The sequence below is a fragment of the Rhinolophus hipposideros genome (assembly GCF_964194185.1).
Source record: "Rhinolophus hipposideros genome assembly, chromosome: 15".
In the NCBI taxonomy this organism is placed as follows: Eukaryota; Metazoa; Chordata; class Mammalia; order Chiroptera; family Rhinolophidae; genus Rhinolophus; species Rhinolophus hipposideros.
This window is the reverse complement of record NC_138061.1, coordinates 35,455,042-35,469,042: the sequence shown is the minus strand read 5'-3', so window position 1 is coordinate 35,469,042 and position 14,001 is coordinate 35,455,042. Positions and strand designations below refer to the sequence as shown.

Here is a 14,001-nt window from a genome sequence, read left to right as displayed (position 1 = left end):
TTTCATGACAAATTAGAAACAGATCACTATTGAAAGCCACATGACAGAAGGAGCTGAAGTCCCTGAATCCAAGAGGAGAGCAGCTTTCAGAGCAAGACAACTGTTATTTGACTTGGAAAAAGTATTAGGGTTAAAAGCCAGGAAAAGACACTTGCAGTCACTATCATTTCTATGATTCTTCCAGAGATATAGTTTCCAGACCTGTGAAATTGGAGATGATTTAGAAAGAGAATTCCCAAGGCCCATTTTAAACTTATAACAAATATTAACATATTTTGCAATTTAAGATAGCACATGCTTGGAGGGGGATCAAAGTTTTGCCACGTTAAAATGGTGTCTTTTGGGACATTGATTTCAAGCTGGTTATTAAGAAACAACAGACTCAGAAAGTACCTTTGAACCCCCCCCCCCGCCCCTTTCCTGCCTAAGAAATTCAGATGGAAAGACCTGCTTCAAGAAGGTAATCTTAGCAGATTCACCTTAGCATTAGATAGGAAGGCTCCAGCCAAGGACCTGGTAGTTGCCTATAAAGAATTTGCCTGCCACTATGTTCCTCTTCTCCAGCCACCTGTAAATTGTGTATTTCCTTCAAAATCTCAGACCTCTGCCCCCTTTCTCCTTTGTCCATTATGTCATATAAACCTCAATTGCCCAATGCGTTTTGGGTCTCATATCTTACGACACTGCTGGCATGTACATCCATAATAAACTGTGTACATTTTCTCCTGTCAATCTGTCTCTGTTAATTTCACTATTAGTCCATCTAGAAGAATTTTGAAAGTGGGAGAAAAAGTTATTTTTTGTTATTATTTGTTTCTTGCCCCCAATACTTCATAGTTTTTATTATAATAATAATAATTATTATTATTATTATCACTGTTTTAGAGAAATACCTTATCAAAATTATAGTGGAACATAATCTAGTAACAGATGAGGATGAATATTTCAGCAAATCAAATTTCTAAAGTGATCTCTGTGCACACAATATAACACTACCAGGTGATCACAATATAGTTTCACATGAGGAGAGAGAAAAAATATTCAACCTTTACTTTTCATCTTTTTTTCTACCTTTGTGCAGAGAAAGTATAAATAGGAGATGCATTTGCCTTGTCTCCTTCAGTAAAATACTGTCTTTCTTCTAGTAAAACAGATTATTAAAGATCAAAACTAATATAGAAAATTATCTTTATGAACACTTTCATAAGAAAACATAGAGTTAGTCAAATTTTACACCCTTAGGCTGTAACTAAATGTTTCCTGTGATTCCATTTCACTTTTGATTAAAAGGATCTTAAAGAGGAAGGCGCATTTTCTGCAGTCTTATGAAGCCATTTAGCAATAAGTAATTTGTGCTGAAGTGGGAAACTCACATAAAGAAATCAATTTTTATGTGAGAAAGAATAACGTAGTAACTTGCAGAAAAAAAAAATATGTAACTTTCAAATACTTGAAATTATAGTACAAAATAAACCCTAAGGGGCCAAACATGAGATTCCCCATAGATAACCTCCAGCCATGTGATAAAATCAGTGTTTTTTTTTAGTGACAATGCATTTTCTTTTCTAATTAATCTGTATCCCCTGATCACATATACATAAAAATGAACAACTTCTGAATGCCCGATTAAATCATTTTGTTTGCCATAGCATTATGCCAGAAAACTTAGAAATATCACTACCGTTGTTGTGAGGCATATGAAAAAATAGTTGTATACAATCCTTTGTGAGCCTTAATATTATTTGTATGCATCTATGTGTACGTGTGTATTCCCAAATGCATTGTAGTAACTTATTTTCCAATATTAGGTGCAGGGTAGAGAATATATCATCACTCTTGTTCAAAGGAAAGTATAAAAGAGTTCTTTCAATGCAGAACATTATTGCAAAAAAGTCTCTAGAATACATATTAGATGCCAGTTTTCAATGTTCGTTAACTACAGCTCCATGCCATGAATTCATATGTTGTGGATGAACTAAATGGAATAACCGAGATGAACTAGTAGCAAAAGTAAGATAATATGTTTACCTTACGTTCAAAGCTGCCTAGATGGCTTAAATTGAAGGAATAGAAAAATTAATGAAAATACAAGCCTAATTTGTTTTCTTTGTATATAAGTGATTTTTTAGAAAGTTGTAAGAGGTGAAAGATTTCAGAACGCTGCTTTACTTTAGAATAGTACTCTGTGCTATTTAAATCATGATTTTTTTTTTCCTCTGAACCATTCATTTATCCTTTTCAGATGAGCAATGCTGCTCATGAGGTGGTTCCTATAAAACAAAACAAAACAAAACAAAAGCAAAAAAAAAAAAAACAAACGAAAAAAAACGAGAGTAGATTAGAACACAATTACTCTGGATAGAGTTACTCTTTTCGTGATATATCAATTTATTATTGTATTCTACAAAATGACAGAACATGCATATTTATATGTAATAAATTAGTAGTTTCTGCTTCTTAAATACATTTTTTATTTTCACAAAAAAATTCTAAAATGCATTTGATTGTTTACTTTTTAAATGAAGAAAATATATCTCTATAAGCTTGTCAATGATATTGATTTTTTTTTCATAAACCTGCTTTTGCATAGACAGTGACACAGTAAACTAAATTTTGTACATATTATCTACAATGTGAAATGGATTGTAGGTGATTCTTGGTGTACATTTGCTGTTATTTCCTCTCAGATGTGCTCCATAATAGACTCAGGAGTTCTTTATAAAATGATAATGAAAATAACAAAATGAAATAAGCACTGTTAAAAGAGTCACTTATAAAGGAGTCTGGAGGCCACTGAGGAAGTGGGGCCTACGCATATCTCCTGTCTCAATTCTTCGAACTATGGTTAAATTGCTGATGTTGCTAAATTCAGCTTAAGGCTGAACAGCAAACATTGTGGATCAATGATTGCCACATGGACACATACGGACTTTACTCTCCCCTCCTTCAACAGGATAACCATTTGCATTCTCACCTTGAAAGGATCCAACCCGTTTTGCCAACCAGCACTCTCTATTTACATAATAGGTCCGACCAATCCCAGCTGACCCAGCAACAACCTTCATTTACGTGGCGGACCTAAATGAGAACCGCTTCTCTTGGTTTTTGCCTTTTATAAACAAACCCTGCTTTTCCTTGTTCCCTTTGGGGCACAATTCGGGTTGCTGCCTGAATCTGTACCTCCAAGATTGCAATCCCTTCTCTGCTCAAATAAACATATTTTATTTTATTTTTTATTACAACTTTTTTTGGTTAACCAAAAACATCCTTGGACTTCAACTCTAACATGTAAAGAGCTCGGAAGTCGCTATCCCCATCATTAATAATGATAATTAATAAAAAGCTGAGTACACTGAAAATCAACAACCTCTCCTGTACTCCTCAGAGAATTGAAATTGCAGGGCAAATGGCACTCGAAATCTAGTGAGACAGATGAATACCGAGAGAAAGAGCTGACACCAGCTCACCTGGTGCAGAAACCATGAAGCTAGAAACTGGTAGGGGCAGTGATAATTTTGATGAATTGCTGAAGGTTGAGTGGGAACTAGCTTGAAAATAAGAGAATCATGAGAGCCACAGTTATAGGAGAGCCCCTGCACACTCGAGGGTTTTACATCCAGGAACTCCACTGCAAAGAAAAATCATCCTGTGTCTGTCAAGAAGAGGAGAAAGTAACCATTCTAAATATACCCCATTTATTCTCTGTAACAAAGGCCTACGCTCCAGTGAAAAAGACTTTAGTACAGCTGTGCCCAGGAGGATCTGAACGACCCGATATTTCCCTGCATTCTCTTGCTCCTCCTGCACGGTATCTTTTGTCTTTATTAAAAGCTTTAGGTAAGTGTTAAGTATACTCTGTGAAGTCATAGCAGAAATTGCCTTAATATAAATATGTGTCAGCTCTCCCCATTAGACTGCGAGCTCACAGGAGCAGTTATGTTCTCCTTTATCTCCTACGTTCTATCCCACCTGATAACACAGCAGCTCCTAGGAAGTAATTTGTAGGATGAGTGAACACGGATGGGGACATGTGGCGTCTCAGTACCGCCCTTGGCTTGCTGCAATTCTGAGTTTGGCCACTAGATGGCAGAGCTGACCTGTAAGTTCCCTGTGGGACCTTGTTTAGGAGATGACCCTCACTCCGTGGGTAGAGTTCCCCTATCACGCACCATAGCTTCTGGGAAGCCATTCAGAGCAACCTGAAAAGACAGACTCTTCCTTCCTCACCACTCCACCTCTCTTTAAACAGGGGAGTCAACTGGGGGCCAGGTTGTTTCTGGGTCAGTCAAGCTTGGTTACTCTGGGTCTCCTAAGTGTCTATTCCCTTACCTGTCACAGGAAACCCTCAATCTTGGTCCTCGTTCTCTGTCAGGGGAATATTTTTCTCAAGGGCAAGGGATTCCATACACATACAACATTCTATCCATCCCTCCAACATATTTACGGTTCTGAAGGACTTTCTTTAAAACCCTTTAACAGCTGGAGGACGGAAACACATAGGGGAGAGTCAGCCTCAGTCACAAATCCCAGATCAGGATGGAATGGAATCAGATCTGTGTATGTTCCCTGTCCTTACCCTTCCTTCTGCCTTGGGGGTCGGGGGCCTGGTAGCTGGGCACCCAAGGAAATGTGGAAGAGGAGCAGCTGACATCTAGCTTCGCCAGCAGTGGCTGGAATTAGCCTCTCCCTGTCCTTTCTGTCAGAGCATCTTCCTTAACTCCCTCCCCTTCCCATCCCACTGCCCAGCCACTCCCCTCCAGTGCCCCTTCCTTCCTGTCCAGGACAGTTTTCCCTGTATCCCTAACTTCCTAGTCTATAGGAGTGGTTTGGGATTGGTTAGGTTCCCCCGGACCTAAGTCTGTATTAGCTCAGGCTGCCTTAACAAGATACCCAGAATGGGTGGCTTAAACAACATTGTACTTTCTCACAGTTCTGAATGCTGGAAGTCCAAGATCAATGTGCCAACAGGGATAATTTCTAATGAGACAGCCCTGTACCTTCTTACTTTGCCCTCTCATGGTCTTTTCTCTTTGTGTGTGTGCACAAGGAAAAGTCCCTGGTGTCTCTTTCTCTTCTTATAAGGACACCAGTTCTATCAGATTAGGGCCTTATCCTTATGACCTCATTTATTTGTAATTAGCTACTTACAGGTCCTTCTCTAAATATAGTCACATTAGGGATTAAGGCTTCAACATATGAATGGGGGTGGGGGTAGGTGGGAGGAATAACAAAATTCAGTCTGTAATAGTGGATGGCTTAAAGCTGGTGGGTCTGGTCAGACGGAAGCCCAGAGGCAGTCTCAGAGCCTAGAACTGGCCAGTACCAGCCCTCTGCCCTCCTAGACTCTCAGCCTTTCACATGAGGCTTGGCTGGTGTAATCACTGATGCTACATATGCCCACAGAGGGCACACACAGGGCATTTGTGCACTCACCCTGTACAAGGACAAACCTACTACGACAGCTATCGAAGGACGCTTGGCTACAAATTTACTCTGCAACACGCTTTGTATTAAAACACAGAATTCCATTAAGCATGTCTTTAAAGTGAGCATGATAAGCTTTCACATTGGAGGGCACTAGAGAGCTGCTGCAAGAAAAAGGGGCTCCTGCAGTTTGTGGATGCAGCTCAGTGGCTGGGTCAGCCTTGCGTGTATGAGAAGAGTCCTGAGAGCCCTGCCCCAGCCACAGTCCAAAGGCTGGGTTGCTGGATGAGGTGGCAAGTGCCACCTTAGCATGGTCTGACCACAACTTTCCCGCAGCCCTGTCACCAGAAAAACCCAGCAGAAGGCTTCCTTCCTGCACCTCTGCCCTGATTCCCTCTGGGGTCCTTCTCCCCAAGGAGTGTCTCCCACAATCTTCTGGAAGTAGCAACTCTCCCAGTGGGGACAGTAGGCTCCGGGCCTGCTGCACCCCCACCCACTCCCACTGCCCAGTGGAGAAGCCACCAGCTCTGCTTGCCTCCCACCTGTTTCCTAAGATAAGCAGATTCTTGTGGAGTCGTCCTGGAGGCAATGAAGTCCCTGACATGCTGGGCTACATGCCAGGCACACTGAGCGTGGACCAGAAAAGGACATTCCATGGCACATTCAAGGCAGTGGAATCCTGGTTCACAGATGAGGAAATGGAAGAACCAAAGGGGATGGGGCTTGGCTAAGGTCACACCTGGGAAGGGACAGAGCTGGGATTCCATCCCTGGCTAGAAGAAAGGGAGTTTTGCGGGGCAGGTCAGAGAGGAAGTGTCTCTGCAGCCTTTTGGGGTGAGGTAGATGTCTGGTGGAGGTACCATAGTGGAGGCAGTTCTGGGAAGGGCCCAAGGTCCAGAAAAAATGCACACAGTGGCCTCTCAGAGGCACGGTGCCTTCACGGGTATCTCATGATAAAGGCCTGCTGGTGACTGTAGAGAGCAGAAGGGGCTCATAGCTGGGCAGCACTCAGAGCAGTGGCTCAGCTGTTGAACTGACTTCGAACCTACATGCACATCCCTTCCCAGCCCAGTTCCAGGAAATGTCAGGGCCTGGAGGGTAGCTTCCTGATGTCTGGACTAAGTGTCCAATAATATAACAGCAAGCACTGTGATGAAAGCCAACACCTCCAACATGACCTGGATTCAGCTACTTCATTTCACCTCCTGCCACTTTGGAACAGGAGCCATAGGAATTTTTGGCTGCTAAAGAGTAGGGAAGAGAGATGAACAAGCTGCCTGAAGCCTTGTTAGGCCCTGAATCTCCTAGTCTCTGTCATTTGATTTAGGCATGTGGTTCTCTGCCACCCTGGACATTTTTCAGGCAGAAGGGATGAGTCAGCAGAATGTAGGGAAACCAGGCCTTCCACAAGCCAAAGGCAGTCCAATTGGAAGGGACCTGGAAGAGAATCTCACCCACATTCCTTCTGGTGTTTGGAGGCCTCTAGAGCATGGCTCTGTAACATCTATGTGAATCTTCCATGATGGGCTCTCTCACCACTCCAAGCTCACATGACATTTATGACACATCTATTAGAAATGATATTCAAAATCAACTCCGTTGTGCTTCATAAAGTTATTGTTCCATCCCTTCTAGATTGTCCCTCTTGACCGCCATCACATGGCTTGAGCCATTTACCAACAAGATACCCATTATCTCCACCCTCCTTGCAACTGTTATTTTGTCTTTATTTCCTATTTCAGTTGAATGGCATTCAGATATTCAAGTCAGAAACCTGTGTATCCATAAAAATTCCTTCTTTTTGTTCATCATTTCACATCCAACCAATTCCCAAGTTCCATCAAATATACCTTGCAGATGTTCTCAAACGTGTCCACTTTCTTGATCCAGCTGCCGTTATCCTAATTCTGGCCACCATTATCTGCTGCTTAGATGATAGTACCTCCTTGCAGGTCTGATTTTTCCCATACCTGCCCCCTTCCAATCCTTCTCCACACTGTAGTCAGAACAAGCTTTGAAAATTTCAAAGTTGATGTTCTCTCTTCTGTTGAAATTTCTCTAATGACCCTTTGGAGGAGGCCCAAAGTCTTATAAAAGTTGTAATTCTGTTGTTAACCTGCTCATGCCTCATCTCTCACCACTTGGATCTCAACACTGTAAGCCCAGTCAGAATTAATTGTATTATCTTTGGGAACTTGGCCTACTCTGTCTCACTTTCAAGCCATTGCACAGACTAGTCACAATGTGAAACTTGGAAGGAAGCAGGAATAATATTTGGAAAACCCACAACTTCCTTTGAGACTCCATGTGGAAAACTTTTCTTTTGAAATAATTTTAGTCTCACATATAAGCTGAATAAATAATCAAGAAAGGTATCATGTACTCTTCATCCATCATTCACCAATGATAGGTTCTAACATGCCACAATACAAGTACCAAAACCAGGAAATTGGCATCGGAGCAATAAAACAAGATACTAATCTTATTTGGATTTAAACATTATTTACCAGCAATCTTTTTTTTTCCTGTGATTTTTCCAGTTTATTTATCCATTTACTTGTTGAAGGATAATTGGGTTAGTTCCAGATTTTTTGGCTATTAAAAATGAAGCTTCCAAAATGTGATGTGTGCATATAATAATTACTCAGTTTTAAAAAGGATAAAAATCCTGATATATGCTACAACATGGATGAACCCTGAAGACATTATTATAAATGAAATAAGCCTGTCACAGAAACAGAAATGTAGTATGATTCCACTAACATAAGTACCTAGAGTAGTCAAATTCATAGAGACAAAAAGTAGAACAGTTGTAACCAGAGGATGGGGGTGGAGGTGGGAATTAGACATTGTTGTTTAATGGGCACAGAGTTTCATTTAGGGATGATGAAAAAATTCTGCAAATGAATAGTGGTCATGGTTACAACAATGTGAATGTAGTTAATGCTGCTGAATTGTACACTTAATAGTCAAAATGGTAAGAATTACGCTATGCATATTTTACCACAACAAAATTTAAAAAGTAAGGTAAATAGCTAGACTATAATACCATGAAATATTTATAATATGAAAGAAAATAAAGCAAGCTAAGAAGATAGAAAGTCGCTCAGTGGGACTGATTGAGACAGGTTTCTCTGAGTCAGGGCTATTGGAATAGAAGAGCCAGCCAGTGACACAGTGGAGGGGATGGGCAGGCTAGGTGAATGTCAAGTGGAGAGCCTGAGGCAGGGGTGGTCTTGGTGTGTTCAAGGCAGCAAGGTTCTGCTGTGCTTTCACAGATGTGTGTGTGTGCACATTCACATGTTTGTGTGTATAATTGGTGTGCACAAACATATGGGTGCATTCCTGGGTATTTTTAGGTTTCTCTATTAGAAACAATGACGTATTACGTGAACCTACTTATAGCGTCTCTGCAACGAGAACTGCCAAAATGGATGGCAATTTGCAGGAAGATTGGTGCAGTATTAAAGCAAACAGCTGTTGAACAAAATGTCCGAAGCCTCTGGGAAATGCTAAGGAGAGTTTAGTGCAGCCCTAAGAAGAGTTGTTTATTAATCTGGGGTTGAAGGCCAGGCCCACTCTGCCAGTGTACAAGGTGATTGGGCCCTGCAGTTGCCAAGTCCAGCCTCCTTCCTCACCCTGAGGCAACTGCCAGAGCCCCTGGCTGGAGGGCCAACTTCCTTGTTTCTGCCTCCTTGCTCTGCAGAAGCCCTAGTAAGTCCTTTCCAGGGTATGGATTTGTCTAGGGGCTTGACTTGAACTTGGAGGCCTAGAGGGGGGCTTTCTGGCGGGGTGGAGGTGGGGAGATGACAGGCAGAAGCCATGCAGGGTGTGCCTCTTTCTCTGCTTATGTTGGGGCACCTGTGACTTTCCTGGATTTACCTGACCATTTGGAAATGAGACTGCCTTTATTTTCAAAGAGAGCCATGAAGGATTAGACCCATAAAGCTGGGCTACTGAGGTTTCCGGAGGAAGGATGGCTTTGAAAGAGCTTTGAAGGACAGATGAAATGCTAGCTAACATTGAGAAATGGAAAGGGCAGTCAAGGAAGGTGGTCTAGTTGCCAATGTTTTTGACTCACAGAACACAAGAAAGTCTTTCCAGAAACTGGAGAGAGATCTGGCACCCTGCTAAGGCCAAGGTAGTGAGAAGTTTCTAGAGAAAATGCTACCCCTGGTAAGTCTCTCTTGCATGGGAACAAAAACCTCAAGACGAAGCAAACTCACGTTAATTCTGGGCTGGGCCAGTGACTAATAGTGACTCTTCCTCTCGGAATCCTCAGTCAGCATCTTGGTGCCTGCCACTGAGTCGATGTTGATTAACTTTGCCCGGATAGGAGGATGGGATGCGGGTGACAGATGAGCCCAAAGGGCAGAGATGGGGAAAGAATGAGCTCCGACAGGTTCCTGGTCTCCATTCACTTCTACCCCCTAAGCTAACAGGCATGAATGTGCTGGCAACGTGTAGGCCCATTTGCTCTCACAAATGACACCCGTGATTTGGTGTCTACTCATGAACCATACTCACCTATTTAAAGACTCCTCATGAACTCTAGTGGTGATACCAGGGGTATGGGCACACATGACCCCCTCCTTAGGGTCCCCATTGCATGTCGGTGTGCCTACATTGGTTAATCAAACAGTGTCAGATTATTTACTTTTCCAAATCCCCGGTAAGGGGGCAGGAATGGTTTATCCATCTCTACATCACCTCCACTCAGAACAGGTTATAGGACAGAGGAAATATTTGTAAATATGTACTGATTAGCTGAGCAAGATAAGAGAATCTTCCTTGACTTTCCGCACACCAACGTGAGGACCGTGTCCCTGTTTCCATAGCTTTCTCTCCTTCTCCTGAGTGTGGTGACAGCATCTTGTTCAGAAACAGAATCCTGTGAGAATGCCCAAAAGACGTGCCCTGTGATCACCTGTGGTTCTCCAGGCATCAACGGCTTCCCAGGAAAAGATGGGCGTGACGGTGCCAAGGGAGAAAAGGGAGAACCCGGTACAACTGGGCCGTTCTATCTCTGTGACTCTTTACCTTCCAGACAAAACTGCCTGGGCATATAAGGAGAATACTGCCCTATCTATGCAGGTTGCATTTCTCTCAACTACATATTATAATTCACAATACAATTATAGCTCTGACTCTCTAGCAGACTTCCACACAGGAGTTGGTGACACATGGTTATCCTACTTGCTTAGGGAGTTGGCCATCCCATGGGATATGGGAGGATTTTCTTCTCTGGGTCATTAGAAGTAGCAGTTTAGGAAAATTGGTCCTGGATTAGTGTCTCCTTTCTCCTGGGAAGGGATTAGGCAACAAACTTTTGGAGAAACAGAACAACAACACAGATATCGATTTATGTTCCCTCTATCTTCCAACAGGCCAAGGACTCAGAGGCTTACAGGGCCCTCCTGGAAAGTTGGGGCCTCAAGGAATCCCAGGGCCCCCTGGGTTACCAGGAACAGTAGGCCAAAAAGGAGACCCTGGAAAATGTCCAGGTAAGGAGCTTATCTCAGCAAGATCTAGGTTAAGGACACACTGAATCCTGGGACTTTGAGTACCAGATAGGAGATACCCCTTCTCCTGCTGCTTTGTGGGAAGATGCTCAATTCTGCTTTCTGACCCAGCACACTCAGCTCTCTTTAGATTACTTAGAGCCTCAGGGGATTCCTACCTGTGCTGAATACAGATTTATAGCCTCTTCAGGGCCACTCCTTCACCAGGCATCCCCAGAAGGCCCTGGGCCGTGACTCCCTTTAGCTGATACAATGTGAGGCTCTAGTGCAAAAGGGAGAAAATAGGCCATTTATGTGTTGGGCTTGTTACGTCTATTTTCACAACAGCAGTATATACATGGTATGTCAGTTATCTTTTACTTCATGAGGAACAAACATACAAAAAAAAAGCCATTTATTTAAATAACAATACGTGGATCTACCGAGTGATTTTTCTGTTGGTCTCTGCTGGATTCACTCATGTGTCTGTGGTCAACTGATGACCAATGGTCTCACTTACAAATCTTGCTGTTGTTTAGTTATCAGTTGGAATGAGCCACAGGTCTCTCATCCTCCAACAAGCTAGCCTGGGCTTGTTCCCATAGAGGTGATTACAAGATTCCGAGAAATAGAAATAGAAGCTTTAAGACCTTCTGAAGGCTTAGGACATGTACATTATTGCCTCTGTCACATTCTAATGGTCAAAACAAGTCACAAGGCCATCCCAGATTCAAGGAGTGGGGAAATAGGCTCTATTCCTTAATGAAAAGATACACCATATTGAAGCCATTTTTGCTACCTATCACACATGGCTTTCCTTTCCCTCCCTCTCCCCACCACACAGACTTAAATAATGGGCAATTCACAAAAATCTTGGTTTGCTGATTAATAGAACAAACTCTGGAAAAACAAAAAACAAAAAAGGAACAAAAACAAAACCTCCCTAAATACAAAAACCTCTTTTAGTTGATATTCACCATCACATAATAATTTCCCAAGAGGTTTGTTTTTTTGTTTTTTCCTAATCTATGATAGAGCTGTTTATTTGGGAAAGCAACAATTAGTGAATAGCTTGGTATATGGAGTGCTATCATGCTAAGTCATCAGGGAGTGCATGTATGTGCATTTGCATGTGAGTGTGCATGTATGCTTTACGTGTGTATGGATATACTCAACAGACAAAGAGTGATGTTTTGGGATGGATGAGAATAGAGATACTTTTAGTTATTCTCTCTCTCTCTCTCTCTCTCTCTCTCTCTCTCTGTATATATATACAGAGAGAGAGAGAGAGAGAGAGAGAGAGAGAGAGAGAGAGAGAGAGAGAGAGCTATATATACATATACAGATATATACATATATATTTAATTTTTTCAAAGAGCAAATATCAATGTAAAAGAAAAAAGAATATATATATATATATATATATATTTTTTTTTTTTTGATAAAGATACCCTACCTGCTTGTAGTTCTGACACCCTTTCTCAAAAATGCTCTTTCACTTTGTTTTCATTTCCTAGATTGTGATAATGGCCTGGCTGCTTCAGAAAGAAAAGCTCTGCGATCAGAATTGGACCGTATGAAAAACTGTAAGCCTTCTCTCTCTTACTTTTCAGGCAGCTTGAAGTTTGGGAAGGTGGATAGCAACAAATATTTATGAAATACACATAATTTCCTAGCACCTGGATAGTTGTTTCTTATATTCCTCACAACCTTTGGGTAGAAAGAGACAAAAAGAAATTACATAACTTGCTCAAACACACAGAACTGAGTGGCAGAGACAGTTTACAAATGGAAATCAATCTGACTCCAGAGACCCGAATCCTATAGTTTTTCCTATCAGTGTGCATATGTGTCAATGAAAACAGGACCTACGACCCTTTCCCATTTATTATGCTGGTGTTGAGACCCGACAATGGGCCTAACCTGTTCCTCCTTTGCCCTCATGGCCTGGGGCAATATTCTCAGATATATTTGTTTATTTTCAAGTTAATATTAGGGTGAAATTCAGAATTACAGATTATATGTCTTCAGAACTCTAATCCAAAAGGACAAAGGCCTTTCTAGTATGTCTCTTCAGATTAGGTTTCCCAGATTTAACAAATTCAAACAAATAAACAAACAAAAACAAAACACTCATATATATATGAATTTCAGATGAACAACATTTTTTTTTTCTTCAGTATAACTAACTGAGTGCCCAAAATTGCATGGCCTAAAATTGCATGGGCAATACTTATTAAAAAGTAAATAAATAAAGTTTACCCTAAATTCAAAGTTAATTGGACATACTATATTTCATGTGGCAATTCTACTCTAGAAGCCTTTATCCAGAAAAATACCTTGGGCTGGACTTAAAGACAAGCCACTGTCACCCACATTTTCCCATTTTAGGGCTGATCTTCTCTCTGGGCAAACAAGTTGGGAAGAAGGTATTCTTGACCAGTGGTGAAAAGATGACCTTTGATAAAGTGAAGGCTCTGTGCGCCCAGTTCCAGGGCTCCATGGCCACGCCCCTGAATGAGGAGGAGAACAAGGCCATCCAGAATGTAGCCAGAGAAGCGGCCTTCCTGGGCATCACAGATGAGCAGACTGAAGGCCATTTTGTGGATCTGACCGGAGGGGCTGTGACCTACCAAAATTGGAATAACAACGAGCCCAACAACGCTGGCTTTGGGGAAGACTGTGTGACCATCCTGACAGATGGCACATGGAATGACGTGACCTGCTCATCCTCCTTTTTGGCAGTTTGCGAGTTCCCTGTCTGAGGGGGCACATCCCTCAGCCCCTCCCCCACCCCACCCCCAGTCCCTTTACTTCATCTCAAGCCCAGGGTCTGCTTTGAAAGATAAATCGGTATCAATTTTCTCATAGCCAGTGTTGATTTTCACCTTTGTGGAGAATCAGAGAAAATGAGAATAGATTGAATGAGGGGATGTGGGAGGTGAGAAGTGAGGAGAAACTGACAGTGGTACAACGAAACTTTCTGGTTCAGACCCAATTACTAATAATAATCACTAAACAAAATTGTAACAGTAGTAGCAACTAGTAGCAACAATAGTAGTAGTACTGATAATAT

The 14,001-nt window shown here is 41.8% G+C and overlaps 1 protein-coding gene across 1 annotated transcript; it reads left to right on the top strand.

Annotated features, from left to right (window-relative positions):
* Nucleotides 1–6,267: 6,267 nt before the first annotated feature.
* On the top strand, nt 6,268–13,690 carry MBL2 (mannose binding lectin 2; the record flags this gene model as incomplete). The annotated part of the gene is given in 7 exon segments (XM_081075421.1): nt 6,268–6,367; nt 9,028–9,138; nt 10,192–10,259; nt 10,263–10,428; nt 10,812–10,928; nt 12,443–12,511; nt 13,317–13,690. Coding segments are annotated over 7 exon segments (1,005 nt in total).
* Nucleotides 13,691–14,001: the final 311 nt, after the last annotated feature.